Here is a 27,343-nt window from a genome sequence, read left to right on the forward strand (position 1 = left end):
TCTCACTTTGAATTTGTGGCTGGTGGCATTAGTCCCTGCAAGGGAGGAGACCGTTGTGCAGCTGGTAGCCCAGTGGCATGTCCACATGTTGGGACAGGGAAAGTGTCAGCATGCAGGGCCTAGCACAGCGGGGCTCAGATCCTGATTGAATCTTCTCAGCACTAGCGCAGTGTGTATAACAGTGACCGGGATCTCCAGGCCTCTGCTATTGTTACTCTCCTCTAGGCATTGTCTCCATGTGCTTCTCCTCACAGGTCAGAAATAATCAACAAATTAACCGTATGGGGCAGAGGTTAAAGCACCACTTGTGGTCACCGCACTCAGCATTTTTTATTGCAGTGCAAAGAGTTTAAGAAACCTTGTGACAAGGCTTCAGTGGAAACCACGAGTTTTCTTTTCTGAAGTTCTGACCAGCTGGGAATCAGGCTAGAGTTTCCTGGTGCAGAGTTTTCTGTTGGCTTATTCAGATCCAAACTGAAGTGGCTGCCTCCGTAGTGGCAGGTTGTCATGGTGCATGTGTGCGTATTCTCTGTTTGAACTTTGGTCAGTTTCACTCAAAGCATACCCATCTACACTGCAGCTGCAGTGTGATTTGCAGCATGTATAGACAGACGCGCGCTAGCTGTAACCTAGTCAGATCACTGAAAGTAGAAATGAGGCAGTGGTCTTCAGCGTGGGCTGCACAAGCGAGTACATCCGCAGGGGGACAGGGGTGCGTACGCAGTCTGCACTGACGTTGGCGCTGCCACGTCCTCACCTCCGCAGTGGCTGAGATTGTCATCTTTATATGTTGGCAGGATCACCAGCTATTGCTTGTGTTTGCTGCTGTTTATACCCGAGGCCCTGTGCACTCTGCAACAAGTTGGACCGCCAGTCTCCTGGTTTGCGTGGCACTCAGGTGCAGCAAGTTGAAACTTCAGTAGCAGACCTGGGTGTGAAGTGTTCTTCGATGTGAACCCAGGGTACTCCATGCTCTTGGAGAGCCGCCTTTTCCCTGGAGCTGCTTTTACCAGTATCCAAGTGTGTGTTCAGGCTTTGAGTCCATCAGGGCCGATGATCTCAAAGCAGAAGTCTATGTCTCCCCGAGGGTATCTTTCTGTACTTGGGGCTCCTTTTACACAGAATATAAAACTTCTCCTACTTTCTTCTGCCTGCACCCTCAGAGCAGAATAGACTAGTTGGGGCTCTTTTATTAACATTGCTATTAATGATTTGTGTTGCGGTAATGCCTAGAGTCCTTGTCCATGGCTGTGGCTCTCGTTGTGCAAGGCACTACAAGAAAAGAACACAAAGGAGCAGGAGACTGTAAATTCCTAGATTTGCCCCTTTGAGACATGGCAGGTCCTTAGCTCTACAGCCTGCTTCCCTGTTCTGATAGAACCTGAGCCCGACTGTCAGCCCATCTACTACTTCAGGTTTGTGCCTGGGTGGTAAGTGCATGGGGAATATTTACATCATCCCAGGGGAGAGTATTGGGACTCTCATCAGTCAGCATGTTCCGAATTTTGTTTGAAATTGCGTGAATGCGTGCAGAGCGCATTTGGTAAATCTAACAATGTCAGGGTCATTCCTGACCTGATTGGGAGCAGTGATCTGGGTCTGAAGACTTTCAAACAGACTATGAATGTGATCTGCACATCCTGCTGAATCCGTGTTGCATGGCAGCTTGTTCACTTATAAGTTAAAATCTTCCCCCTTTGTTGTCCTACAGGTGTCATGTGATCAGAGTTAGGTGGCAGCAGGAGTTGAAATGCATTCCAGTCACACAACTGAAAATGGACCTGACCCCAAGGTAGTTATACAGGTGAGTGAGTCCAGCTGATTCTCTCAGGGCCCGTCTGATGAGAGTTTTTGATTATGATGTAACTCACGTTGACTGACTGACAGGTAACTGGAGATTACTAACACGGCTGTAAGTGCTAGGCCAGCTCCACGCTAGAACCTTTTGCCAGTACAACAATGCAGATTAGTGGTGAGAGTCTTTTTTTTTAATGACGTTTCAGTACAGGCAAAAGCCCTGCTCTAGACACAGACAAAAAGCTTATGTTGCTCAGCAAATCAGTATAAACTGTACCAGCGACATTTTTGGTTTGGTTTTTTTTTTTTGCCGATATGAACAGTCTCCACTAAGAGGGGATCCTGGCATTGCTATGTATAGCTGCCCTAGTCTAGCCTCTCAGCAGTGTACAAACATTGTTCCCAATGGCAGAGATTTGTGTCATGGAGCATCTAAACTAGCATGCCCAAGGATGTCAGTTAACACTAGTGAATTGGCAATTGGTTAACTTGAGCTGTGTCACAACCAAAAGCTCTAATGTAGTCAGGCTCTCAGATTGAAAGGCTCTATACAGTGCGGAGAAGATGTAAAGTGTTAAGATTGGTCCCAAGGAACTTTGTTACAGAAATGTTAGTAGCTGGTGTATTTTTCTTTACATAACTTTTTGGAATCTGTACATGTTTAGAAAGAACATTTCAGTAAATTAGCTACAAACATAAGGATTACAGTTTTGTGCTTAATTTAGTCCTAGAACAGAATTAGACATATAGAATGTGTGTATAAAATATGTATTATTTTATTACAGTAACGCCCAAGGTGCCAATCAAGGACTAGGGTTCCTTGTTCTGGGGGTTGTGCAGGCAGTGAAATGACAGTCCGTACCCCAAAGAGCTCACGAGATAGGTACTTACGAGATGTGACAGAAGGATGAGACAGGCAAATGCGGGGAGGGGCATGTGGGGCAAGAGGTTGGACAAGGTAACAGTACAAGAAGCAAGTACAATAAGCAGAGGTCTCAGCTCCCCCCCTGCCTGGCCATTGTCCCCCAAATCACCCCACACTAAATGCCTCAGGAAATACTGTCTTTAGCTAGGCTGAATTCTTGTAGTAAACTTTGACTGCCAAATAAATACATCTGGGATCTTGGCCCTGTAAGTGGAGTAAAATGGGCTGTGGAAGTCTTGGAAAAATAATTCACCCGAACATAAAGACTAAGGTCAAGACTTTCAAAAATGACTAGTGATTTTAGGATGCCTCAATTTTCAGGTGCACAACTTGAGACCCCAGGAAGGGGTCAGATTTGCAGAGGCTGGATATTCTGCCCTTTTTAGAAATCAGGCACCCGAATCACTAATCCACTGCTGAAGATCCTGGCTAAAGACCGTGAGGAGCAAAACACCAAAAACCAGATGAACAAATAAAGAAAATTAGGAACTGCTTCTCCCAACCATAACCAAATCTCAGGCAGCCCGCTCTAAACAATTGGAGCCATTTTAAGCCTTATTTGAACCCCATGTATTTTCCTAAAATAAACCTTCCACCTGAAATTTGGTCTGAAATCTGTCTGTAATCATGGACAGAGGGACCTAGACAAATTGGAGGATTGGGCCAAAAGAAATCTGATGGGGTTCAACAAGGACAAGTGCAGGGTCCTGCACTAGGACAAAAGAATCCCATGCACCACTACAGGCTGGGGACCGAGCGGCTAGGCAGCAGTTCTGCAGAAAAGGACCTGGGGATTACAGTGGATGAGAAGCTGGATATGAGTCAACAGTGTGTCCTTGTTGCCAAGAAGGCTAACGGCATATTGGGCTGCATTAGTAGGAGCATTGCCAGCAGATCGAGGGAAGTAATTATTCCCCTCTATTTGGCACTGATGAGGCTGTCAAGGGTTCCCTCCCCACTCTGAACTCTAGGGTACAGATGTAGGGACCCGCATGAAAACCCCCTAAGCTTATTTTTACCAGCTTAGATTAAAAACTTCCCCGAGGCACAAATCCTTCCTTGTCCTTGGATGGGTACTGCTGTCACCACCAAGTGAGTTAGACAAAGATTCAGGAGAAGGACCACTTGGAGTTCCTGTTTCCCTAAAATATCCCCCCAAGCCCTTCACCCCCTTTCCTGGGGAGGCTTGAGAATAATCTACCAACCAGATAGGTAAACAAGGTGAGCGCAAACCAGACCCCTGGTTTTTTTAGGACCCTAAAAACCAATCAGGTTCTTAACAACAGAGTTTTATTATAAAAACAAAATAAAAGAAGCACCTCTGTAAAATCAGGATGGAAGGTAACTTTACAGGGTAATCAGATTCAAAACACAGAGGATTCCCCTCTAGGCAAAACTTTAAAGTTACAAAAAGCAGGGATAAACCTCCCTTTTAGCACAGGGAAAATTCATAAGCTAAAACAAAAGATACTCTAACGCATTTCCTTGCTATTACTTACTATTTCTGTAAATTTAGATGTATCATTCAGTAGGAGCTAGATTACTTGCTTGGTCTCTCTCTTTGTCTCCTGAGAGAACACACACAAAGAGCCAAAGCAAAACCCTTCCCCCCACATATTTGAAAGTATCTTCTCCCCTTATTGGTCCTTTTGGTCAAGTGCCCCCCAGGTTATCTGAGCTTGTTAACCCTTTACAGATAAAGGAGGGATTTTATGCTACCCTGAGCTGTATGTTTGTGGCAGAGCCCATGGTGGATCTGGAGTATTGTTCCAGTTTTGGGCCCCCCACTACAGAAAGGAAGGATGTGGACAAATTGGAAAGAGACCAGCGGAGGGTGACAAAAATGATTAGGGGGCTGGGGCACATGACTTATGAGGCGAGGCTGAGGAAACTGGGCTTATTTAGTCTGCAGAAGAGAAGAGTGAGGGGGGATTTGACAGCAGCCTTCAGCTACCTGAAGGGGGTTCCAAACAGGATGGAGCTCGGCTGTTCTCAGTGGTGGCAGATGACAGAACAAGGATCAATGGTCTCAAGTTGCAATTGGGGAGGTCTAGGTTGGATATTAGGAAACACTATTTCGCTAGGAGGGTGGTGAAGCACTGGAATGGGTTATCTAGGGAGGTGGTGGAATCTCCTTCCTTAGAGGTTTTTAAGGCCCGGCTTGACAAAGCCCTGGCTGGAATGATTTAGTTGGATCCTTTTCGAAGCGAGCTGTTCTTATAACACAAATCTGCATGCTTTGTCCTTTAGTTGATCAAGAAGCAGTTGGTGAGTTCCATCAAGGGACTGCAGAAACAGTATGTGACCTCTGATGCCGTTGTAACCAGTGACACTGACGATGCTAATGCCCTGTGCTGTGCACTAGAGGCTGTGTTTGTGCATGGACTGAAGGCGAAGTACATAAAAACAGACGCTGGAGGAAAAGTGAAAAAACCATGTGGCCGTGCACCTCTTCCCCAGCCTGTCTTCTGGGGCTTGCTGAAAACCATCACGCACAGGTGAGGAGCTTCCATCTTATAGTCACTTACAGCCTGTTGCATTCCTTCGTACATTTACATAGGTTAAAAGCCACACAGTTCATGGAGCAGTCAATAGAAACATGGCCAACTCAGAAGAACTAACTCCCCCTCATCCCACCTTCTCTCAGAATACTTAGCCCCTTCTGCCAGAAGCTTGAGGGAACACAGACCATGGAAGGGGTCTGGAAGATCAGCAGATTTGGGCTGTGTGGGACCAATGAGGGAAGCAAGTGCCAGAGTAAAGGGACCCCTTGTGACCATACCCTTTCCTCAGCTCCCAGATCTTAATCACTTAGCGCATCGCAGTTGTTGGGATGGGTCATAGGGAAGCAAGTGGCCCCTAAGGGTACCTCTACACTGCGATAAAAAAACATGAGACTCAAAGCCCAGGTCAGTTGACTGGGGCTGCAGAGCTAAAAATTGCAGTGTGGACGTTCGGGCAGGAGCCCTGGCTCTGAGAAACTCACCCACGTGGGGTCTCAAAGTTCTGGCTCCAGCCTGAGCCCGAACATCTGCACTGCAATTTAATAGCCCTGAAATCTGAGCCCAGGTCAGCACAGAGGAGCGTGCTGCTGGTGGAGAGTCAGAAACTGCTCCTGGCTGGCAGGGGAGCACTGCGTGGGGGAGGAGGGGGTGGTCCAGATCTCTCCCTGCTTCCTACTGGCAGAGGGACTTGGTCGGGGGGGGGGGGGGAGATGCGGGGAGGGGGGTGGCGACCTCCTGCCAAGCACTCCGTGCATCCAGGTCACTTTCCCCAGCTGGGCTCTGCTCTCCTGTCCTCCCCTTACGCAGTCCAGGTGGGGAAAGTGGCCTGGATGCAGTGAGCCCTGACACCGCTTCTTGCTCCCCCACCTCACAGCCCCTTAGGGGGTAGGGAGGAGCAGCGTTTGGGGGTGGGGAGTGAGCAGCAATGCCAGCTGCTCTGTGCGTCCAGGTCAGTTTCCCCACATGGGCACAGGAGGGAGGTGCAGGGGCCAGGAGCAATGGGGGGGCACCACACCCACGTGGGCCAGGCACCAAGATACAAGTTCGCCTAGGGCAGCATTTTCCCTCAGGCTAGCCCTGGTTAAGGTTTCATCTACAGTACTACAAGTTGGAACTGTGTTGTAACCAGGTCAAGGGACATCCTATGGTAAGCAGGCTCCTTGACCCCATTGTTGTTGTAGGGTAGATGGGCCAGCAGATAACCAGAAGCCAGCATGTTTATTGGGACTTTATAGATCAAAATCAGTATCTCAAATTGCACCCAAATGAGGATCCACTGTCCTCTGTTGCTCTATTCAAGAAGCACCGCTAAATAAGGAAAGCGCCAGGGTGTGCTACTTGCAGTTTCCGAGCACATGTGGGAAGCATATAAGACAGTCTACTGAGAAAGTTGGCCACTGTATTTCTAGGGAGTTTATTGCAATGTAGTGAACCCTGTAGTTAAGGTTGTAAAATTGTTGTGGCCTGGGAAGGGACTCAGGAGGCCTGGATTCTATTCCCTGCTTGGTAACCTTGGTCAGGTCGCATCCCCCTTTCTGTGCCTCAGTTTTCCCATCTGTAAAATGGGTATAATGGTACTGATTTTCCTCCATAAAGTGCTTTGAGATCTCCTGATGAAAAGCACTAGATAAGAGCTAGCTGTTCTTATTTGCTATTTTCGTATGCTAATGAGTTTTTTTGAAACATTTACCTTCTGGACAGAATCTTTCAATACTGTGTCTTAGCCCAAAAGCATATGTTTTTGGAAGGTTTCATCCAGATTCCCTTAGCTGTTTGTGAGTTATGAAAGAGTCAAAGACATCCACTTTTCACACACTCTGGGAGACATTTTTATGCCTTTGAGCATTTCTGCCTTTGTTTTTAAAAATGAACAAAAAGACCCACACTCTTTTGCCAAGACTTTTAATATGGCTTCAGTGCCACCAACTGAAATGTGAGCTGGGACCAAGGACTAGTGTCAACATTAGATTTGGGGGGGAAATATTTGAAATCTGTTGGTTTTGATTAACCAGTGAGGGGAAGAAAGCAGCTCTGCCACTTTGCAGCTTCCCTGTATCTTTCCCTGCCCAGAGAAGGTGCTGGGCATGCATAGGAGCTGCTGGTGGAACAATGTGCATGAAGGAGCTTGTCACTGAAACACCACTTCCCTCCTTGTACCTAGTCCAAGAAATGCCTTCACCTTTGGAAAAGAACCAGTCGTGGAGCCAGCTAGTTTTGTATCTCAGCAAGTTTTGCTGCATTTCACAGTATTCTGCAAATTTTACTTTTTAATTCCTGTCAGATAATTAAGTTTGCCTGTTGCCATTGTGAATATCCAGTCTGGACAACAGAAAATGCTCTCCAAAGAGCAGCAAGGATGGGAGCTCCTTCCCCATTCTTGGAGAGGAGTGACAGTGCCTCATGACAGATGTAGTCCAGCCAGGGAACCCATCCCATAGAGCAGGGGTTCTCAATCTTTTTCTTTATGAGGGCTCTCCCCCCGCACCCCCCAAACTTGCTATAAAAACTCCATGGTCCAGCTGTCCCACAGCAGCTGTTTTTCTGCATATAAAAGCCAGGGCTGGTGTTAGGGGTTAGCAAGGAGGGCAATTGCCCGGGACCCCATACCATAGGGGGCCTCTCAAAGCTAAGTTGATCAGGCTTTGTCTTAAGCCCCGGGTGGCAGGACTTGGGGACCCGGGCTGCAGTCCTGCGCAGCAGGATTTTGGCTATCTGCCTGGGCCGTAAGGAGTCTAATGCCAGCTGTGCTTGGCGGACCCCCTGAAATCTGCTCGCAGCCCCCCAGGGGGCCCTGGATCCAGGGCCGTCCTTAGGCATATGTAGCATATGCGGCTGCATAGGGCAGCCGAAAATTTGGGGCACCCCTGGGTCTTAGTGTCCACCCGTCCGCCTCTTCCTATCCCTGTTCTGCAGCCTGGTGAATCTTCCGCAGGAGGGGATCTAGTACTTAAAAGTGAAAAAGCCTCCAGCCTGCCAGACCTACTAGCATAACACTGAAACGGTTAAAGAGCCATTCAAGGGGTAATGAAGCCATTTAACTGGCATTTGCCAACCCCCAGGTATAGACTGCAGTTTCTGAATTTCCTAACAAAAACAGTTGTGAATTACTGTAATATTTACTCAGAACATGTTAGTCTACAGGACCTTAGTTTAAAATTTGCTTTAAAAATATGTCATTAGTGTGTTGCTGAAGATTATAAAATCACATCTCTAAAAAATCCTTGCACAGATTTCTAGATGCACAGTCTGAGTATTCAACTTTAGCCTTAAATGCTTGGATTTTCAGACATATAGTTTTTTAAATAAATCCTTCAAAAGACCACCTTTATCTAAAATACACATGCGAGCCCGGGCTGCCATCAGGCATAGGGGCACCAGTTTAATAATACTGCATAGGGCCCCATAAATCCTGATGGCGGCCCTACCCGGACCCCTGGTTGAGAACCACTGCCATAGAGGTACTGTGACAGCATTTCCAAATCAAAATATTTTGGTTTTCAAGAGTTTGGGCTTTTGATGCAAATCAGTTTTTCCCACAGAAAACAGATGCTTTTTGTGCAAAACCAGAAATCATTGCAACCCCTGTTTTCCGAAGAAAAACAGTTTTGACTGAAAACTTCCAACAAGCCCTATTTTTTATCATTTTAGAAAGAGACATGAGATGCAGTCAATGGCTAGGAATGCGATGTCTCACTGTGCAGGTCAAATGACGGAATACTGGGAAATGCAAGAGTTAAGGTTCTCTTCCGTGCATGCCTATCTCAGCTTCTGCCCCATCCTGGGGCTGCCTCCCTCCTCCCTGCTGTGCTGCATCTCCTGACCCTCTATGCTTTGGGAAATGCATCTGCCCCACCCCACCCCCCCAATGCTCTCACAGTGCAGTTGTTAACATGTTTTGTTCTTTCCCCCCCTAGAAACATCATTTTAGAGCTGGAACAGTTAAGTTTTATCAGCACTGACGTGGGGCGCTGCCGTGCCTGGTTAAGGCTTGCCTTGAACGATGGCCTCATGGAGTGTTATTTGAAGTTACTGCTTCAAGAGAAGTCCAGGCTGCCTGAGTATTATCAGACATCAGCCCTGCTTCTGGATGCAGAGGAATGTGAATTTCTGCTTAGCTTCTTGCAGGGGTTAACTTCCCTGACCTTCGAATTGTCCTATAAATCAGCAGTTTTAAATGAATGGACTGTGACTCCCTTGTCCCTGTCTGGTCTTTGTCCTGTTTCGGAGCTTCTGGAGTATCTAACATCCTCCAGTTCTGAATCCCAGAGAAAGGAGTCCCTGGGTTTGGTCTCTCGTTCTTCGGGATCTGATGATATTGAAGTTCAACCCAGCACATTGGCCCTCAGCAAAAATGAGGACAAAAGTAAACGTACGTGCTCCACGCTAAGCCTTAACACTATGAGTTCATCCCAGCTGTCCTCCAGCCTTGGCTCTGATGGCCTCCTGCAGGCCAGCTGCACTAGAAGTCCTGATAGGTGTGAGGAACCCCTGTCGTGTGACTCAGATTTAGGGACAGCAAACGCAGAGGATTTAGACAGATCTCTGCAAGAGTAAGTATCTGAGAATGCTCTTTGCTAAGGGTTTCTTAACCCTCCTCTTTACCCCTGCATTTCATCCTCTCTCTCAAAAGCAGAAAACCTATCATTCTCCCTTTCGCATGCCTCTCCCCAAACCATGTTTTCCCTCATGGGTTGTGGAAAGGCAAAAGGAAAGCATGGTTACAAGGCTTGGCTGGAGTCTTCCTGCCAAGTAAAGTGACTGCAGCCCAGATCAACTGAAATCTATGGAAGGTAGTTGCCTAAATACTTTTGAGGATGTAGGCCAGCCTGGTTAGGCATGAGGTCTAGTTAACTGTCTTTCAGAACACTCCTGCTGGGTGATTGACTCCTGGCTGGTACCCTTGTCTCCTCCAGTAGGAGTCCAGAGATGTAACATCCAAATGTTCATGCAGCTATTTTGACGCTTTATGAGGAAAACATATTTCTGATTTCTCTGATAACGTGGAGGAGCTGTAGTGTTTTCAGCCTGTAAACAGTTTGTTTGTTTGAATCCTTCTTTTGATTTAGCTATGTAGAACCCCTTGCATGTCAGGACAGAGACAAAATAAGAAACAGTTGGACCGCAAATGTTTTCACTATCACCATAAAAAATTTAAAGGGCATTCTCACGTAGAACTAAACAGTCTAAGCTTTGGGATGTTGTTTTTGTCTTGGCAAACACACTCTTGTTGAGTTTGGTTTTAAAATGGGGCTGTGGTCAGAAAAGTCACGCTGTGGCTATTGTCTTGTCAGCTATGTTTAGATTACTGAGGAAAAGCAACCTTTAACTGCTATCAGCTCTGGAAAGCCAGCATAACTACAGCAGACCATAGTTTGATTCGATTCTGCCTCATGTATCACCCTCATTAACAACATTGTCACCCAGTTTTAGATTCCAAAAAAACTTTTCATTTCTTGAGATTATGAGAACCCATTTTGATTTGATTAGGTTAATGATGGAAAGATAGTTGGTTTCAGGTTATGTTGAGATCAAAATTGAGAACAAAGGAGCATGAAACAGTCTCTTGACTGTCCAGAGTGCTGCTGCTAATTGCTTATTACAGCTATGAATCCTTACTTTTGTTGGAAATTTGACACACAAACCATAGCTAGCCACATGCTTAATGAGCAAAGCAGTCATGCAAAATTGCAATATGTAATCCTAATACATGTGCAAAGCTCTCTTCTGGGGGACCTACAATAAATAGCATGACTCGGGGTGGTTTAAATGCAAACTCCCAAGTATATTCAGGATATGAATAGTTCAAAGGAAGCACCCCAGCTCTTTAGCTGGGCTGGCTTTGAACACTGTGTTCTAGAAAGCAGATTATTTTTACCTGAGCATTTATTTTTCTTGTAAATGTGGTGACGCCCGTGAGTGAATGAAGAGCTCTCTCACTTTGACTTGGAGGGGCCATTACATGATTGTGCAGAAAACCCCTTTTTTCCAGTCCTCAAGCTTGACACAGAAGCGGTACATCATGCCTCATCTCCAGTAAATTCTAACATTTACGTGCAGGGCTAATACACAAGCAGTTTATCGTAATTGGCAACCATAGACAGCCAAGACGCTGGGATGTGTCACCGTTGAGTTGCACAGAGCCTTCTAAAGAGGAAAATCAAGTAATGTTAGGGGGAAACGTAGTTTGATTGGTGCAATGGCAGCATTTCTGCTGCTGCTTGGGACTCCAGGTTTCTGAGGTCGTGGAGGATGGACAGCTTGAAGAGTTGATGTCCTGGCTCCACCACTTCATCCACCCCAGTGGTCTGGTAGCTGGTATCTGTCCCCAGCTTTGTGATTTAGTAGCTCTGCTTCAGCCTTCCAGGAGCTCTGGTCATCCATCACTAGCAACTTTTAAATCCGGATTGGTTGCTTTTCTGAAATACATGCTCTAGTTCAAACAGAAAGTAAGGGAAGTCCTGGGGCCTGTGCTGAGTAGGAGATCCAAGTAGATGATCACGATGGTCCCTTCTGGCCTTAGAATCTATGAAACAAGTATAGTGGATTTATTAGAACCTAGACAAATGGCATGGGATAGATCATTTCAGGCTTACAGTACTTCAGGGGCTGAAACCCTGAGGGGACTTATTTTTATAATCACATGACCTCTGGGAACCAATGATGTCTTGTAGCAGACTTTGTTCTGTCTATTCACTTATTTTTTATTTGCCTAAACTTTGTTTTAAGGGTATTGTCTGAATTCAGACAAGCACAGCAAGTCTCTGAACCTACCGAAGAACCGCTCCTTCCTAATCTATTGGCACCTGCCCCATTGCAGCCCGCACTTCCTCCTGCCATCTCCAGAGCCTCTCACCTGCATTTAAACGTAACAGCGGAGAGCACTCTTTGTTCTGCACCGCTTCCTGACACCGATAACCCACAGTCCATCCGGGCGGAAGATCTAGCTAAGGCCAGCAAGATACCAGATCCTCCTTCACAGGTTACGGGAATCCAGTTGTTGTCTCAGCCAATCATAACACACAATGGTGCAGCAGACAAAGATTCATCCCAACAGCTTTACATTATTAACCCAGAGGATAAAGATGGAACCAGTGAGATAAATGGTGATAAGAAAAGCCAAGAGGATCTCAGCCCAGTGACAGAATTCTTTCTTTCACCAGCAACAGCTTGTCCAGTAGGTGTTAACAATTGTTTTTCCATGTTCTTAGATCTTCGCCGCTAATCAAGTGGGGGAAGTGGTTAGGAAGCATAAAAAGAATGTTGTGTAGAAGGCAATAGAGACTTCTAGGTTGCTGTTCGTTTTAAGTTAAGCCCGATACGCGGTGTGTTTTGGTCTCTTTGTCACTCTGGTGCTAATCAAGAATACTGCCACACGTGGTGCATATGCACAGGTTCACTACAGAGTTGTAGTGAAAAATATTCCTTGCTCCGTACGTACTTTGCTGTAGCTGAAAGGCACACTGCTGCACTGGGCTTTGGAGAAATCAGAACGAATTAAATTACCTGGCAGATGCATCACCAAAAGCTGTCAGAGCTAGGCAGCCAGGTAAGAGCCCAGCACGCATTAAGTACCTACATGAAAGGGCGGCTGGATTTTCCAAAAGGCTCCTCAAACAGTAGCTTCCATTGTTCTTGGTGAAAGGGGATGGACTTCCCTATTCTTCTCAATGGAAGCTGCTGAGTCCTGCTGAAAATCTAGCCCTGGACTCTTTGCAATTTGAAAGAACAGTCTGAGAATTGGCATTCCACAAAGGTAAGTGAAAGAGAGTTTCTCTTGATTTTTGGTCCTAAGGGAGAAAGCCAAGGAACGATTGGCTGCAGAAATAGATCCCCGCTTTCCAGTGGAAAAGATCTGCTTGGTGTTGCTACATGCAACATCAAACATCTGGTCACCGAGGCCAGTGCAGGATAGTTCTCTCCCATGCTCAGTCTAGTTTAAATGTCTCGAGTGAAGGGGTCCCACTACTTCTGTTGGCTGACTGGAATAATCAGCTAGATTTCACTGCTTGGAAATGTTACCTGATATTCAGGCTAAATTGTGCTTTGCTTAATTCCATCTTATGACTCATCATTATATCTTAATGCTATTACCATATATCCTTAAACCATCCTAAACAATTTCTCTTGTTGATATCTACTCCTTAAAATGCTCAGTGACCATATTACCTATCCCGCCTCTTGGCTGTAGTTTGGTTGATCTATTCGTAACCTCTGGATATCAACAGGAAAGTCCATCATGCTTAAATACCTGTTACTGTCCTGCATGAGTCATTCCTGATTCTAGAGTAAACATAATCTTCCTGTTCATTGTGTATCTTGGGGCTGGCTGCCTTGTGTTTGGGGTTTGTCCCTTTACCAAACAGAAGGGACAGTGGTTTTTCCCAAAGAAATAAGTGAGTAAGATTTAGCTCATGGTCAAATTATAAGAATACCTGAAAATTAGATGGAACAATTTAGCAGTGGTCATTACATTAGAACAGCTGTTAAAGTGTGACTAAGGAATTGGTGGAAGATATCACCCAGTTGAACAACTCAGAGATAATCAGTATTTCTTATCATGAACTGAAGAGTCTGTGTATGAAATGGAGAAGTGCCTAATCTAAGGGAATAGGCTTAAACTAGTCTGGATCAGGTGTCTGGGGTTATTGTCCTAGGGTGCCTGTACCTGCTTGCAGAACTCCAAGAGAGGTAGGTGTCACTTCACAATACTGATAGAAATTTGCTTCAGAATGGGTTCATAGTTAATGAGAAAACAATATGTATATCTTTTCCCCCAAAAAATATTGTTTTATTACTTCATATAAAGATTCAGAAGACCAGACATCAGACTAGCAGTGCATGCTCTTTCATTCCCTTTTTGGCTGAGTCCTTTTCCTTCTCATGCATTTTTAACAGTAACAAAAGTCCTCTTTGCCAGAGGCATTACAATAGGAGGTGCTGGAACAAATTAGTCAATTAAAGAGCAGCACATTACTAGGACCACAGAGTAGAGTCCAGAGTTCTGAAGGAACTTGAGAGCAGAGCTGCTGACCAAAATGTGCATCTCAGATTTACCTACAATACTGGAAGGCAGCAAATAAACTACCTGCCTCTTTAAAAAACATGCTAACAGTGATCCTGGGCTTTTCAGTGATTACAAATAGAATTTTCAAATGCCTAGATTAACATGATAGGACAGGGACAAACAAACATGGCTTCTGTTAATGAAAATTGTCCTTCTCTAATCTACTACAGTTTGAGGGCATCCACAAAATAGAAGATAAAGGAGAAATGGACAAATTCAGACTGGAAATAAGATGTAAATGTTGAACAGGTTGGGTTAATCATTGGAAGAATTTACCAAAGGTTATGGTGGATTCTCCCTCACTGGGAATTTTTATATCAAGATTGCATGTAGGAATTATTTTTTCAAACAACGGATAGTCAACCTGTGGAATTCCTTCCCAGAGGATGTTGTGAAGGCCAAGACTATAACAGGGTTCAAAAAAGAACTAGATAAGTTCATGGAGGATAGGTCCATCAATGGCTGTTAGCCAGGATGGGCAGGGATGGTGTCCCTAGCCTCTCTTTGTCGGGAGCTGGGAATGGGCGACGGGATAAATCACTTGATGATTCCCTGTTCTGTTCATTCCCTCTGGAGCACCTGGCATTGGCCACTGTCAGAAGACAGGACACTGGGCTAGAAGGACTATTGGTCTGACTCGGTGGGGCCGTTCTTCTGTTCTTCTTATGTTCTTATCTCTTTTTTTTAAAGATCTGGTCTAGTTCAAACAGAAATTATGTTGGGGAATCCTACAGCCTGTGTTATGCAGGAGGTCAGATTAGAGGATCCAGTGGTCCCTTTTGGCCTTGGAATCTAGGAATCTGTATAATTTTTTTGTACTTCAAAAAGCCACTTGTGCTGCATGGGTTTAACTGAGGGCAGTATTTGGTCTTGCAGTTGTAGTGAGAAGACAAGGTCAACTAGAAATGGTCAACGTGATTAAGCTAAAGTACAAGACGAGAAAAGTAACTCAACTGAGGAGCAAGTATGTAGAAGCAGCTCAGCTTGGATGCAAACTTAATGCAAACACCTCTTCTAAGAGCTCTGCGGCGCAGCACTCAGGGAATGGGGTGCGGGGAAAGGTTGCCTAGTGTTGCTCATTTAGAAGCAGCAATGGCCAGCTGTAGATGGTGTCTCATTCAGTGCTTTGTGATGGTGGAAATGGCAGCTACAAAATTAGGTCTCTCTGATCATGGTGGGCTAAATGGTGGATCCCTTGGAGTGTTTCGGAGGGTGCTGAAAACTTCCTACTCTGACCTCCTGGTGAAGAATCTTGTTCAGTTAACTATATTGACCAAGGAGAGAGAGAGAACTTGTCATGGCCGTGCACTGGGGTAGGACCGACTAACTGACCAGTAATTAGATACAGAGAGCTGTTAGTGCAGCTTACAAACATTTGTAACTCATTAAAAGGTAAATATTCTTGATTTTGTAGGCAGTTAAACCCTGACCTTTATGCATTTATGTACCTGCTTCATTTTATAGATATCAGCAGACCCACTGCAGTTAATGGTTCCGCTCCTGTGTCAAGTTAAGTGTGGATATGTTTACAGGATCCTGGCCTAAGTTCAATAATATTTCAGTTCTTTTTTTAAATAGAAAAGAAGGAGCTGGATATCAGAAGACGATTTCTACAGGCCTTCTCCAGAAGGGAGCAGTAAAGGCCTAACTGATTCTTATGGGTCCTCTCTTGAGGGGGCCAGAGAAGGCCAGTCCGCAGAACTGATCAGTGCACTCGGTTTGGAGCGACCCCTCTTATCCTCTTCAAAGACTGGGAAGCCCAAGCCATCCCCTGACCAGGAACAAAAGGGCTTCCATGTTGTTCATCGCAGGCAGATCGGTATGTGCATTCCAACCAAGAATGGATCAGTTGGGAAATGGGATGAAAAGTCATCCCAATGAAGAGTTGATGCCCTTTTTTAGCCTCCCTTTCTGCTGTAGGTGCCTATACACTGGGGAGAGCTGGAAGTCAGTTTGTTCTTTCTAGAAACTACCTGGCAAATCCTCATTGTGAAAGAAGTGGTTTACACAACGTTATTCTGATCAGACCAATTCTGAGCAGGTTTAGGTGACACTGTTAATAACAACAGGGCCAGAAGTGGCAGCTATGTTTGGGCTCCCAGTGTTGCTGAGCCCACATTAACAGTGATGGGAAATATTTAGAAAATTTCTCTAGTGTAGAAAAGCCCTAAGGATGCCTTTCTCCTCCATGGCTCAGGTGTGTATTCACTGACACCAATGCAAAGTGCAGACAGAGTTACAATTCTCATTGGGGAGTTTTTACACACTCGTTTTGCACTGGTGTCAATGCAAGGCGCATGGCAATGGAAAATCAGACCATTATCTAACCGATTCAGCTGTGTCTATTAAATATTTTTTATGCGGTTTATTTGCATGCTACTGTGAATTGTTTATTGGCTTTTCTCTGCTTTGTCTGTCGTATTCTTCTGGGTTTCATGGAAATGCCTTGTCCTCCCAAAGGTCTTTCCAATCCATTCCGAGGCCTCCTGAAGCTGGGCAATCTGGAGAGGAGGGGAGCAATGGGCCTCTGGAAAGAGTTCTTCTGTGAGTTATCCCCGCTGGAGTTCCGCCTCTTCCTGGACCACGAAGAGCGGATTTATAGTGAGAATTACTCTCTGCTGCGATGCGAGTCACAGGGGCTGGTTCACAGTGACGGCCGCTTTGAGCTGGTGTTCTCTGGTAAGAAACTGTGCTTACGAGCGCCTTCCCGAGATGAAGCTGAGGACTGGCTAGACAGGATACACGAGGCTCGATGCAAGTGTCGGCCTCAGCAAGAGGAGGAATGGGAGACACTTGAATGTCCAGAAGACGACCTTGAAGGACACACAATTGGAGTGTTGCTCGGTGACTCAGCTGCTTTGCTCCAGTACAGCAATGGAGCTGGAAATGCCTGTGATTGGACGTCTTCTCTTGCACCAGAATTAGATGCCATTAAAGAATCGGTTCTTTATATGGATGTAGATAAAGCTTGGGCTCCTTTTATTTTTTCCTTGTCATTAGAAGCTTTAAAATGCTTTAAAGTAAAAAACAATGAAAAAACATTAAGCAACAGCTATGGAATAGAGACAATCCAAGACATTCTTCCCGACACGAGTCTTGGTGGGCCTGCGTTTTTCAAGGTGATAACCTCTAAAGCCATCTTGAAGCTGCAAGCTGAGAGTGCTGATGCCGCCGCAGCATGGAGGGGGCTTGTTCGTAGAGTATTAACCTCATATCTTGAAACTGCAGAGGAAGCCCTGACACTTGGTGGCAATTTGGATGGGAATTCTCAGGCAATCTTGAAAAACACTGTAAAGGAAAATGGCTTTTTCTTACAATATCTGGTGGCCATCCCCATGGAGAAAGGACTGGACTCCCAGAGCTTCATATGTGCAGGTAGGTACATGTCGGCTTTGATTTGCTCACTTACTTCAGCCTCTGCCGGAAAGGCCAGGACTGTGTTAATGGGGCATCACAGCTGAAAGTCATGGCTACAACCTGTGGGATAAACATGGGCAAATCATGAGGAATAAGTGCATGTTCTAAAAGATCAATATTCCAGTGACAAATAATTTCACTTTAACAGTTTTAAATTACAAGTGTGACAACCTTCTTATGTAAAATATTCATTTAACCACAAACAACAAATACCTTCTAATATACAAGGTCATTTTGATTTAATAGGATAACAATCATTGATTTCTACATAAAGCTGCATTTGCTCTTTCTTTAATATGGTAAGTTGATTAAACTTGAAAAATCCCCTTCAGACTTCTCTGTCACTCCTATAATATTTCCTGTGCCCTACATGTTTTTCAGAACTTTCTTTTAACTCCTGTTTTATATCTTTCCCACTCAGTCTCTAACTGTCTCTGGTGTGTCTATTCATTTCTGAAACTTCGGTTCCTTCTGTCCTAATAATGGGTATTCTGCTCCTGATAGATGGAAGGCGCAGACTGTGTCTTTTGCAATGCCAGCCCAACTTCCTGTCTCTGGCAGGTGGAACAGCCTCTGTTTGAGCTTTGCTTTCCTCTGTCTTCAGTCATTTTATAACCCTTTAAACTGGCCTGATTTGGAATCTAGATTTTCCATCGGGGCTTCTCTTTTCTGTCCGCCACTTTCTCTCTCTCAGGAGCAGCTTGTAGCCCATTTGTACTACCACAGGTGGGAAGAGAAGGACAGAAGTTTAGAGAGAGACCCTGGCTCCCAGCCAACTGTAGCATGAGACTCTGCACATACAGTCCATGACTCTTGCTATTCTTGCAATACACTCTTCTCTCCACCTGCTGAGAGCTGTACACAGCAGCCTGCTCAGTCAGGTTCTGCTTCCATGTTCGCTGACCCTAGTGAGAGTGAGCTGTTCCCCATTTGACACACAAGCCACTTACAGTGGGATGTGACTAGCAAGAAGAAATCCTTACCCAGGGTCTCACCAGAATGAACCCACAGGGGAAAGCGATGTCCAAGAATCCAGTTTATTTGGTTTCCATCTGCTCCTTCTAAGTGTTTCTACATCCCTGGCTGAGCCTGGACATTTTTTTTTATCTAGCCACAGAGGAGACTGTGTGTCCACTTTACTAGCTGGTCACGTCCATGGAAATAAGTCACATTTTTAACAGTAAAAAGAAAAGGAGTACTTGTGGCACCTTAGAGACTAACCAATTTATTTGAGCATAAGCTTTCGTGAGCTACAGCTCACTTCAGCGGATGCAAGACCCTTAATACTGTTTCACCCTCACCTGATCTGGTTCATTCTCCATCAGAATGCTCAAGCCCAACGGCAGGCAGCTACTTGGTTGGATACAAATTGAATGGTTTCTGTTTAATATGTCAGCCTCCATTGATTCCTGCGAAGATAATGCCAGGGCACTCCTGTTAGATTGCTTCTTAGGCCTGTATCGAGAAGGTGTTGGAGGGGGGAGAGGTGACACTGGAGACACCTGACTGGTGGGCCTCTCTCTCCCACACCATCCCCTGCAGGCTGAGGAGCTGGCTGCAAAGGCAAACAGTACGAATTGGGGGCCCACACCTCAAGTAGAGAGGCCCTTGGGAGCCCATGGCCTGTCTGCTTTCCCCCAGAGCTTCCCAGAGAACAGTTTTCTCTCTAAGCAGATTTTTCTATGTCCCTAGCTGGTCATGCCAGACAAAGGCTATGCGTATACTGCACTTTCATCAGTAAAACTTTTGTTGGTCAAGGGTGTGAAAAAAGACACCCCTGACTGACAAAAGTTTTACTGACAAAAGTGCTGGTGTGGAGAGTGCTTTGTTGGTAGGAGATGCTCTCTGTGGACAGCCTGAGACTCTGCCCCGTCTTTCTCTTTCCAGGAAGTAGTCTCACTACAGTAGTGTGCGTGCCTCAGTGGTTGGAGTCAGCCATTTTCCTTCTGGTCTTGCTGCTTGCTATTTGTTTTTATTTATTTTAGTTTTCCACATTTTTGTTTTTTCTGTAACTGCTTTGGTCAGCTGGAAAACTTTGGGGAAAACATCATAGAACTTTGATTTCCTCTCTCCATCTTCTGGACAGGATATACATTACCCACTGTGTGAACTGCCCCACTATAGAGCAGAAAAAAATCTCATCCACTGGGAAGTGCACTCTTCCTTTCGCAGATCAATTGTCACTATTTCTGGATGCTCCCTCTTTAAATCTCCCTCTGCGGGATTTTCCTTTGTTACTTTTTCTGGTTTCATCTTCTCATTTTCTCCTGATCTTTCTTTAGCCCTGAACCACTGTGCTGCCCTGTAATAATTAGAGATGTGCTCTGCAACGTGTGGTTCCATACACAGCCAAACTTCCCAGGGTCTGTGCTGTTTGGACCCATCTTCAGAAGTGAATGGGGGAATGAGTGTTTGTTACTCTCTCACTGTTCAATCTCTCTTCTTTTCAGGTTGCTCCAGACAGATCGGACTCAGTTTTGTGAAACCCAAACTTTGTGCATTCTCTGGCCTCTATTACTGTGACAGCTGCCATCAGGACGACGAGTCTGTGATTCCATCGCGCCTTATCCACAACTGGGACTTGACTAAAAGAGCAGTAAGTCTATGGATGGTCCAGGCAGGGGATACCCAATTCTTTAAACATCCCCCCTGCTCCGCAGAAAGGCTGATATAATCCTGGGAGGTAAAAAACGGGGCAGTAGTGAGTAGAAGCAAAAGGTGGCATTGGTGAGACCAGTACTGGAATATTGTGTGCAGTTTTGGCATCCATGCTTGAAAAAGGATGTTGAAAAATTGAAGAGGGTGCAGAAAAAAACTGCAAAAATAATTTGAGGGCTGGACAAAATGCCTCACAGTACAACACTTAGGGAGCTCCGTCTGTTTAATTGTCAAAAAGATCAGGAGGTGAATTTATTACACTGTGTAAAGTATCTTCACAGGGAGAAAATACCAAGCACTGAAAGGCTCTTCAGTGTAGCATGGAAAGGCAGAACAAGAACCAATGGCGGGAAATTCAAGACAGACAAATTCAAGTTAGAAGTAAGACACATTTTTTAACAGGGAGGGTGATTAACCTTTGGAACAAGCTGCTACAGGAGTGGTGGATTCTCCATCTTTTGGAGTCTTCAGATCAAGACTGGATGACTTTCTGGAAGATGTACTTGAGTCATGATGAAATTCTCTGGCCTGTGTTATGTGGAAGGTGCAACAATCTTATGGTCCCTTCTGGCCTTAAAATCTATGAATCAGCACTTTTGGTGCCCAGTCACTGACTGTTTCTTCCTCCTCTATGGTTTCCTTTTAAACCTCCTTTGCAGATAGGCAGTAATCTAACACCCATTGGAGTAACTGGGAACCCTTTCATAGATTTCAGTGTGCTTTGAATTGAGCCCCTATCAATGCTTGTTTTTTCTATATTTTAGGTTTCTCGACAAGCTTTAAAATTTCTGAATCAAATCCGCATTCAACCTTTAATCAATCTGAAATTGGTGAATGAAAGCCTGTATGCTCATGTGGAGAGGATGAGTCGAATCTGTAAAAGCAGAGAACAGCTGAAACTACTTGGTGATTACCTTATAATGTGTCGCAGTGGGGCCCTGAAGGAGCTGAGCAAACGGTGAGGCCCCTCTCTAAGAATTCCCAGGCATCCTAACCTTATGGCAAGGCAGCGATCAATCCTGAACCCCAAATTGCCAGCACCTTCAGTGCAGATCTTCAGGTTGATCTGCAAAGGACATGAGGTGTTAGATAGTCCATAGCACCTAACGATCCAGCCCTGGGTCCAAGGAGAGGGTCTTTCTAGTTCTGGAGCTCAGTAACTCTCTGGAGGACACTGAACTAAAGGAACTCATGGGAGCTAGAACCTGCTGGGTTTTAATCCTGACTCTACCCCCTGCCTGACTGTGTGATTTGAGCAAGTCACTTATCCTCTCCCTTATTCCCTTATAAAATGGAGATGATACTTACCCACATCATGGGAGTTCGGGAGGATTTTCTAATGCCTTTATAGTCCTTGAAAAGCATGAAGTGCTGGGTAAATGCTAGCCATTGTCCTGCTAGCCACTCTCCGCCTCCCAGCCAGGCCCATTTCATCAAAACAGTGTGTCAGAAATCACCTCCCTTCTTGAACTGAATGAGACAGAAAGCTGTGGGTCCATACATACCTTTAACACCTTGGCTTACCCTGTGCTCCTGCCTTCATTAGATAGGGTCCTGTGCATTGTTCTCTACCATCTTTTGCTTCTTAGTACTCCCCCTGTGGCTGTCCTGGAGATGGGTCCTGCTGTTGCAGGTGCTACTGGGGCCTGCCATATAGGGTTTGTGTCATATGCAAACTCAGCCCCCATCCAAAGCTCTGGGCACCCTTGACCATACATTTAAAAAATGCCTGAATCAAATCCGCAATCAACCTTTACTCAGTCTGAAATGGGTGAACAAAAACCTTTATGCTCACGTGGAGAGGATGAGTTGAATCTGTAGAAGCAGAGAACAGCTGAAACTACTTGGCAGGAGTTGCAAAGTAAAAATGAAACAGAGCAGCACCTTCCCTCCCCTCCCCTCCGCACACCCTGTCTGTTCCCCAGTCCTGAGACCAGTGCAGCTTAGAAGCCCTCTGTGCACTTTCCCGCTAGACAGCAGGCCCACCCTTGGTGTTTGTCACCTCTGGCAATCTGATCACATCTCATTAGAGTTGGCATTTTCCTTAAAGCCCCAGCCCTTGGAATCCTGAGATTACATGAGTATCTCAGCTTTATTGTTTAAAGTTTCTAGCCCACCTGGTGGAGGAGAAAAGCTGGAAAACTTGACCCTGAAACACTTGAACTAGAAGGCAAATTAAAAAGATCCCAAATTATTTTTTTTTAATCTCCTGATTTTTAAACGAAGCTGATGATTTTAAGCAGCCTGAACCATGACTTTGGGATGGTTGTGACTGGCACCACTCCCTCAAGCCTTTGCCAATGCCCACCCAAAGTGATGGGCTTTCCAGTGATCCCAAAGGACAATAGACGGGAGCCATGCTGACTCACTGGGAGCAGACTACTCCAAAGGAAAGGGACCCTCACTGAGTGCTATGCCAATAGCCCTCCTCCCAGTTCTGCCTAGGGGCATCAAGAGCAAGGCCGCTCCTGATCACAGCTATGGCAGGTCGGGAGGTCCCAGGCTGTTGGATATCAGAGAATGGTCATTTCTCACCGGTTAACTGAGTTTCTCCAATTCCCACTCACCCAGAAATCCCCCTGGTTTGTGCTGGGGTCCTTGGGACTGTTGTCCTCTGACTTCTCCTTTTGGAATTTAATGGGAAGTTCTTGTAGCTTTTGTTCTTGTACTCAGCAAGTTTCGAGCAGAGCTCTCTGAGCCAGCTTGCTCTGTGGTAGAGTGGTGCTGGAAGGGCTTTGTGGTTTTTCCCTGTTTCCATCTGCTGTTAGGAGTTGTTATATATCAGTTTCTAGGCCCATGTGTTAAGAGATGTGGGGAAAGAAATCATGATAAGAAAATACCATCCTGAACCAAAGCAATCTCCTGAGAGGAAATAGCTAGGTAAAATTATATAATAAAAGTACTCTCTGACCATCTCTCAAACCGTTTTTAATGTAGAAGTAATGGGAACAAAATCTGTGATCAATAATAGTGAAGGCAGATTTGTAATAGTTTTCTTCAGAGTCAGTGTCATCTGTTTCATGTCCGTCTCGAAGTCTGTTACGGCCCTGGTGAAACATGTCTGACACTTCTTGTTTTGTGTTTGTTTGAAGACTGGGTTATCGGGACTATCTCTTGGAATCACCCCATAAATACAGTGTCGCTGATCTGAGACAGGTAGGAGCTTTGACTTATTTTTTTACTGTGTCACTGGTGAAAATGTATTGGTTTCTCTGCATGGAAAGGAAGCTGAAACTGACAGTTTTTGCTACCTATAAAGGATCAAACAACTCACATTGTACCTGTATTTCCTTTGCTCAGCGTCTCTCTCTCTCACTATGTGACTCTGTGCCTGTAGATAGGGACAGGCATATGGTGGTCAGTTCTGTATATAATATGTAAGGCTAGGATTTAGTCATGCCAATTTTTAGTAAAAGTCATGGACAGGTCACAGGCAATTTTGTACTATAGAAATACCCCTGACTAAAACTTAGGTGCTCTGTGGGAGAGTGGGGTCCTGCGGCTGCTGCGGGGTAGGGGGGCAGCACGGGGCCCCGCTGCTGGGGGCATGGGGGTGCAGCTCGGGGCCCCGCTACTGCTGCTCTGGGGCCGCCCAAGCAGTGGCTGGCCCCAGGGCCACCACAGCTGCTCAGATGGCCCTGGGGTCCGCCGCGCCGGCCGCTGCAGAAGTCAGGGAGGTCCTGGAAAGTCACAGAATCTGTGACTTCTGTGACAGACTCACAGCCTTATTAATATGCACCTAACCCAGAGGTGGACAAACTACGGCCCACAGGCCACGTGCGGCCCACGGGACTGTCATGCCTGAGCTCCTGGCCCGGGAGGCTAGCCCCTGGCCCCTTCCCCTGCTGTCCCCCCTCCCCCGTAGTCACGCTGGCGTGCGGGCAGCACTCTGGATGGCGGCGCTGTGCGCTCATGCAGGGCAGAGTGTCTGGCTCCGGCCGGCCGGGCGGTGCGGTGGCCAGACATGCTGCTCTGAGCGGCATTGTAAGGGGGCCAGGGCCGGGGGGTTGGATAAGGGGCAGGGAGTCCCGGGGGGCAGTCAGGGGATGGGGCGGAGGTTCGGGGGGGTGGGGGCGGTCAGGGGATGGGGAGCAGGGGGCTGTTGGGTAGGGCAGAGGTTCTGGGGGGGGCAGTCAGGGGACGGGGAACAGGGGGGTTAGATGGGGGTGGGGTCCCGGGGGGTTGTTGGGAGCAGGGGTCCTGGGAGGAGGTGGTCAGGGGATAAGGAGCAGGGGGGTTGGATGGGTCGGGAGCTTTTAGGGGGGTGGGAAGTGGAAGGGGGCAGCCTCGGGCCAAAAAGTTTTCCCACCCCTGACCTAACCTGAGCTCTAGTTGCATGTAATGTTGATCCAGGGTTAACCTATAAATTACACAGTCACAGGGTTCACACGCTGCTTGCGGTGCCTCCTGCTGGCCATCCTGGGGATTAGCTCCACCAGCATGCGCACTCCCTCTGGTAGCGTCTTCCCCTGTCTTGTCTTGTCCTGCTACCCCAGTCACTGCTGGACCAACAGCTTCCTCTTCGTGGCTTGGCCCTCCAGCCTGGTCCCAAAAATCCTCCCCTTCCAAGGAATCCAAAGGCCTTCCAGACCCTACTGTCAGGGTGGCATCTCCAACGCCTGTGCCACTATCCAGGGGCTGGTAGGGGAAGCCAGGCCCACCCTCTACACTGGGCTCCAGCCTAGGCACCCTAGAACATGCAGTCATGGCCTATATCTCCTTAGTCCTCTCGGCTCAAACCGTAACACGTTTCTTCCACCACAACTGCAATCAGTGATGGTAGGTGTCTGTGTGAATGTGAGAGGCCCTGCTACAGCCTCTGGGGCTAAGTCACCAGCCGGACCTTCTCATTTCAAAACTGGCCCTTTGCTGTGCCCTGCATCCCAACAGATGCTGGGATTCAACCTCCATTATTTCTATGGTCAAATCTTGGGACTGTAGCAAAAGCACCTAAAAGATGATGCATGCCATGGGACAGACGGCGAGAGAGGGAGTCTGCTTGGTAGCCAGGAACCAAACTAGATAAATCTGTATCGATCTGAGTCAGCAGCTGGAATTGCATCCAGAGCCAAATAAGAGGCAGTACAGCTCTTGGGGTAGTGATGCCTGTGACTCGCACAGCTGCATCTTGCACTAAAAGACAAGCTCCTCAGAGAGCACAGCCGGCATCTCCTCTGGCGACCTGCCTGTTGTCAGAGAAATGGATAGTCACCTTCCCAGGCTCCAATGCTCTGGACTGCTGATGGCACCGGAGGCCAGAGAACCAATCAGGGACCCAAAACTACCCTTAAATGTAACTTCTTGGGCAGAGGGCAAGTGCCTTGTTCTCTGGGCCAAACGCCATCCCTGCCCATACCCTCCAGATGTCTCTCTGCCCACCAGCACCACCTCTGTCTTGTCTCCATTGAGGTTCCCCACATCCAAATCCTTATCCCAGCAAGGTGCTAGGGGTGCAGTTCAGCCAGCGCACTGCTCTGCAGCAGTTAAATCCCACTTCTGCCTCGACTCACAGCTGAAGTGGGACTCCCTCTGCACAGGAGTGCATTTCTCACGGAGAGAGTAAAGACACTGCACCGTGGGAGTACAATGAAAAGGTGTTTTGGAACCCACATATCAGTTGTATGCAGCCCGCGTCACAGTTTCCCCCAGCAGCCTCACATACGTATAGAACAGGAGAGGTGATAGAACGGATCTCTGCACATCCCCAGACCAGAGCAGTCTTGGGAAAAGGAGAGACACATACCAGAGAAAACTCAGACTACGTCTACACTACGGATCTTACAGCGGCACAGCTGGACTGCTACAGCTGTAAGATTTCCTGCGTAGACGCTTTGCCAGCAGGAGAGAGAATTAAACCCCGCCCAACAAGCAACGTTAGCTATATTGGCAGGAGAGCCTCTCCTGCCGACACCATGCTGTCCACACCAGCACTTTTGTCAGTGACATTTATGTCAGTTGGGGGGGGATGTTTTCACACCCCTGGCCAGCACCAGTTTTGCCGACAAAAGTACTAGTGTAGACAAAGCCTTCGTTTGACTCTGCTCCTAGCTGAATTTGCAGGCCTGGCAGTTAGTAAAACACCTTTTCGCTTGCAAATTGAGCAGATGTGCTCTGGACTCCACCAGACCTGGTATGGCTGGAAGCAGTCACAATATTAGTCACTTTCCGAGCGTGGCCATATTTTCAGACAGCACTAACCACCATCAGTGTGTGTGCAGCAGTAGCTCGAGGTTGCACAAAGAAGCTGCACAGCAAGAACCCACACAGACAGACTTCCCCAATGTTGTTTTAAGTTTTCTCTGTTCTGCAGATAGCCGATGGCATATTTGAAGTGTACCTGCAATCTCTGATCCAGTTTGCTTCCCACCATGTCTATAACTGTGACCTCTGTACCCAGCGGGGTTTCATCTGTCAGATGTGTAACCACAGCAGCATCATTTTCCCCTTTGAGTTCGACACAACCACCCGGTGAGTGAAGCTTTCCATTGTAACTTCCTGTCATGGGACGTTTAGCGTTGAAGGCCCAGGGAAGGCCCAGGAAACTCCTGACTGGCTTTGTCAACTCTTCCTCCTGCAAGGGAAGGCTGCAGAATCGATCTGTTCAGAGATTTGTTGAGAAGCAGGTTTTGATGTAGCCTGTCTGTCTATCTTAGGTACTTTTCTGGTCCCCAAAACTGTAGTATCTGAGGGCTTCATAATCTTTAATTGATGTACCCTCACATACCCTTGGGAGGCAGGGCAGGGCTATTATCTCTATTTTACAGGCGGGGAACTGAGACTGAGGCTAAAAAGTTAGGTCAACCGAGCTACGTCACTCATGGGTGTGAAAAATCCATACCCGAGTGGCATAGTTAAGCCGACCTAACCCCAGGTGTAGACAGCATTAGGCTGATGAAAGAATTCTTTCATTGACCTAGTTACTGCCTCTCAGGGACGTGGAGTAACTATGGCAGTGGGAAAACCCTTTCTGTTGGCACA

The 27,343-nt window shown here is 46.6% G+C and overlaps 1 protein-coding gene across 6 annotated transcripts in view; it reads left to right on the top strand.

Moving 5' to 3' along the window:
• PLEKHM1 (pleckstrin homology and RUN domain containing M1) overlaps positions 1-27,343 on the top strand; it is a 51,509-nt gene that overhangs the window by 18,815 nt on the left and 5,351 nt on the right. For 4 of the 6 annotated variants that reach the window (XM_037886746.2, XM_037886744.2, XM_043536577.1 and 1 more), the window contains 10 exons: positions 1,712-1,804; positions 4,973-5,220; positions 9,141-9,776; positions 11,953-12,400; positions 15,869-16,109; positions 16,751-17,665; positions 20,158-20,303; positions 21,130-21,323; positions 23,458-23,521; positions 26,676-26,833. In XM_037886746.2, coding sequence (XP_037742674.1) covers positions 1,751-1,804; positions 4,973-5,220; positions 9,141-9,776; positions 11,953-12,400; positions 15,869-16,109; positions 16,751-17,665; positions 20,158-20,303; positions 21,130-21,323; positions 23,458-23,521; positions 26,676-26,833 — 3,104 coding nt within the window. In that variant the 5' untranslated portion in view covers positions 1,712-1,750. Of the gene's footprint in view, positions 1-797; positions 1,805-4,972; positions 5,221-9,140; positions 9,777-11,952; positions 12,401-15,868; positions 16,110-16,750; positions 17,666-20,157; positions 20,304-21,129; positions 21,324-23,457; positions 23,522-26,675; positions 26,834-27,343 lie in introns of all 6 variants that reach the window. The other 2 variants (XM_043536576.1, XM_043536574.1) reach the window with 2 other exon arrangements.

The sequence above is a fragment of the Chelonia mydas genome, chromosome 27, assembly GCF_015237465.2.
Source record: "Chelonia mydas isolate rCheMyd1 chromosome 27, rCheMyd1.pri.v2, whole genome shotgun sequence".
Taxonomy (NCBI): Eukaryota; Metazoa; Chordata; order Testudines; family Cheloniidae; genus Chelonia; species Chelonia mydas.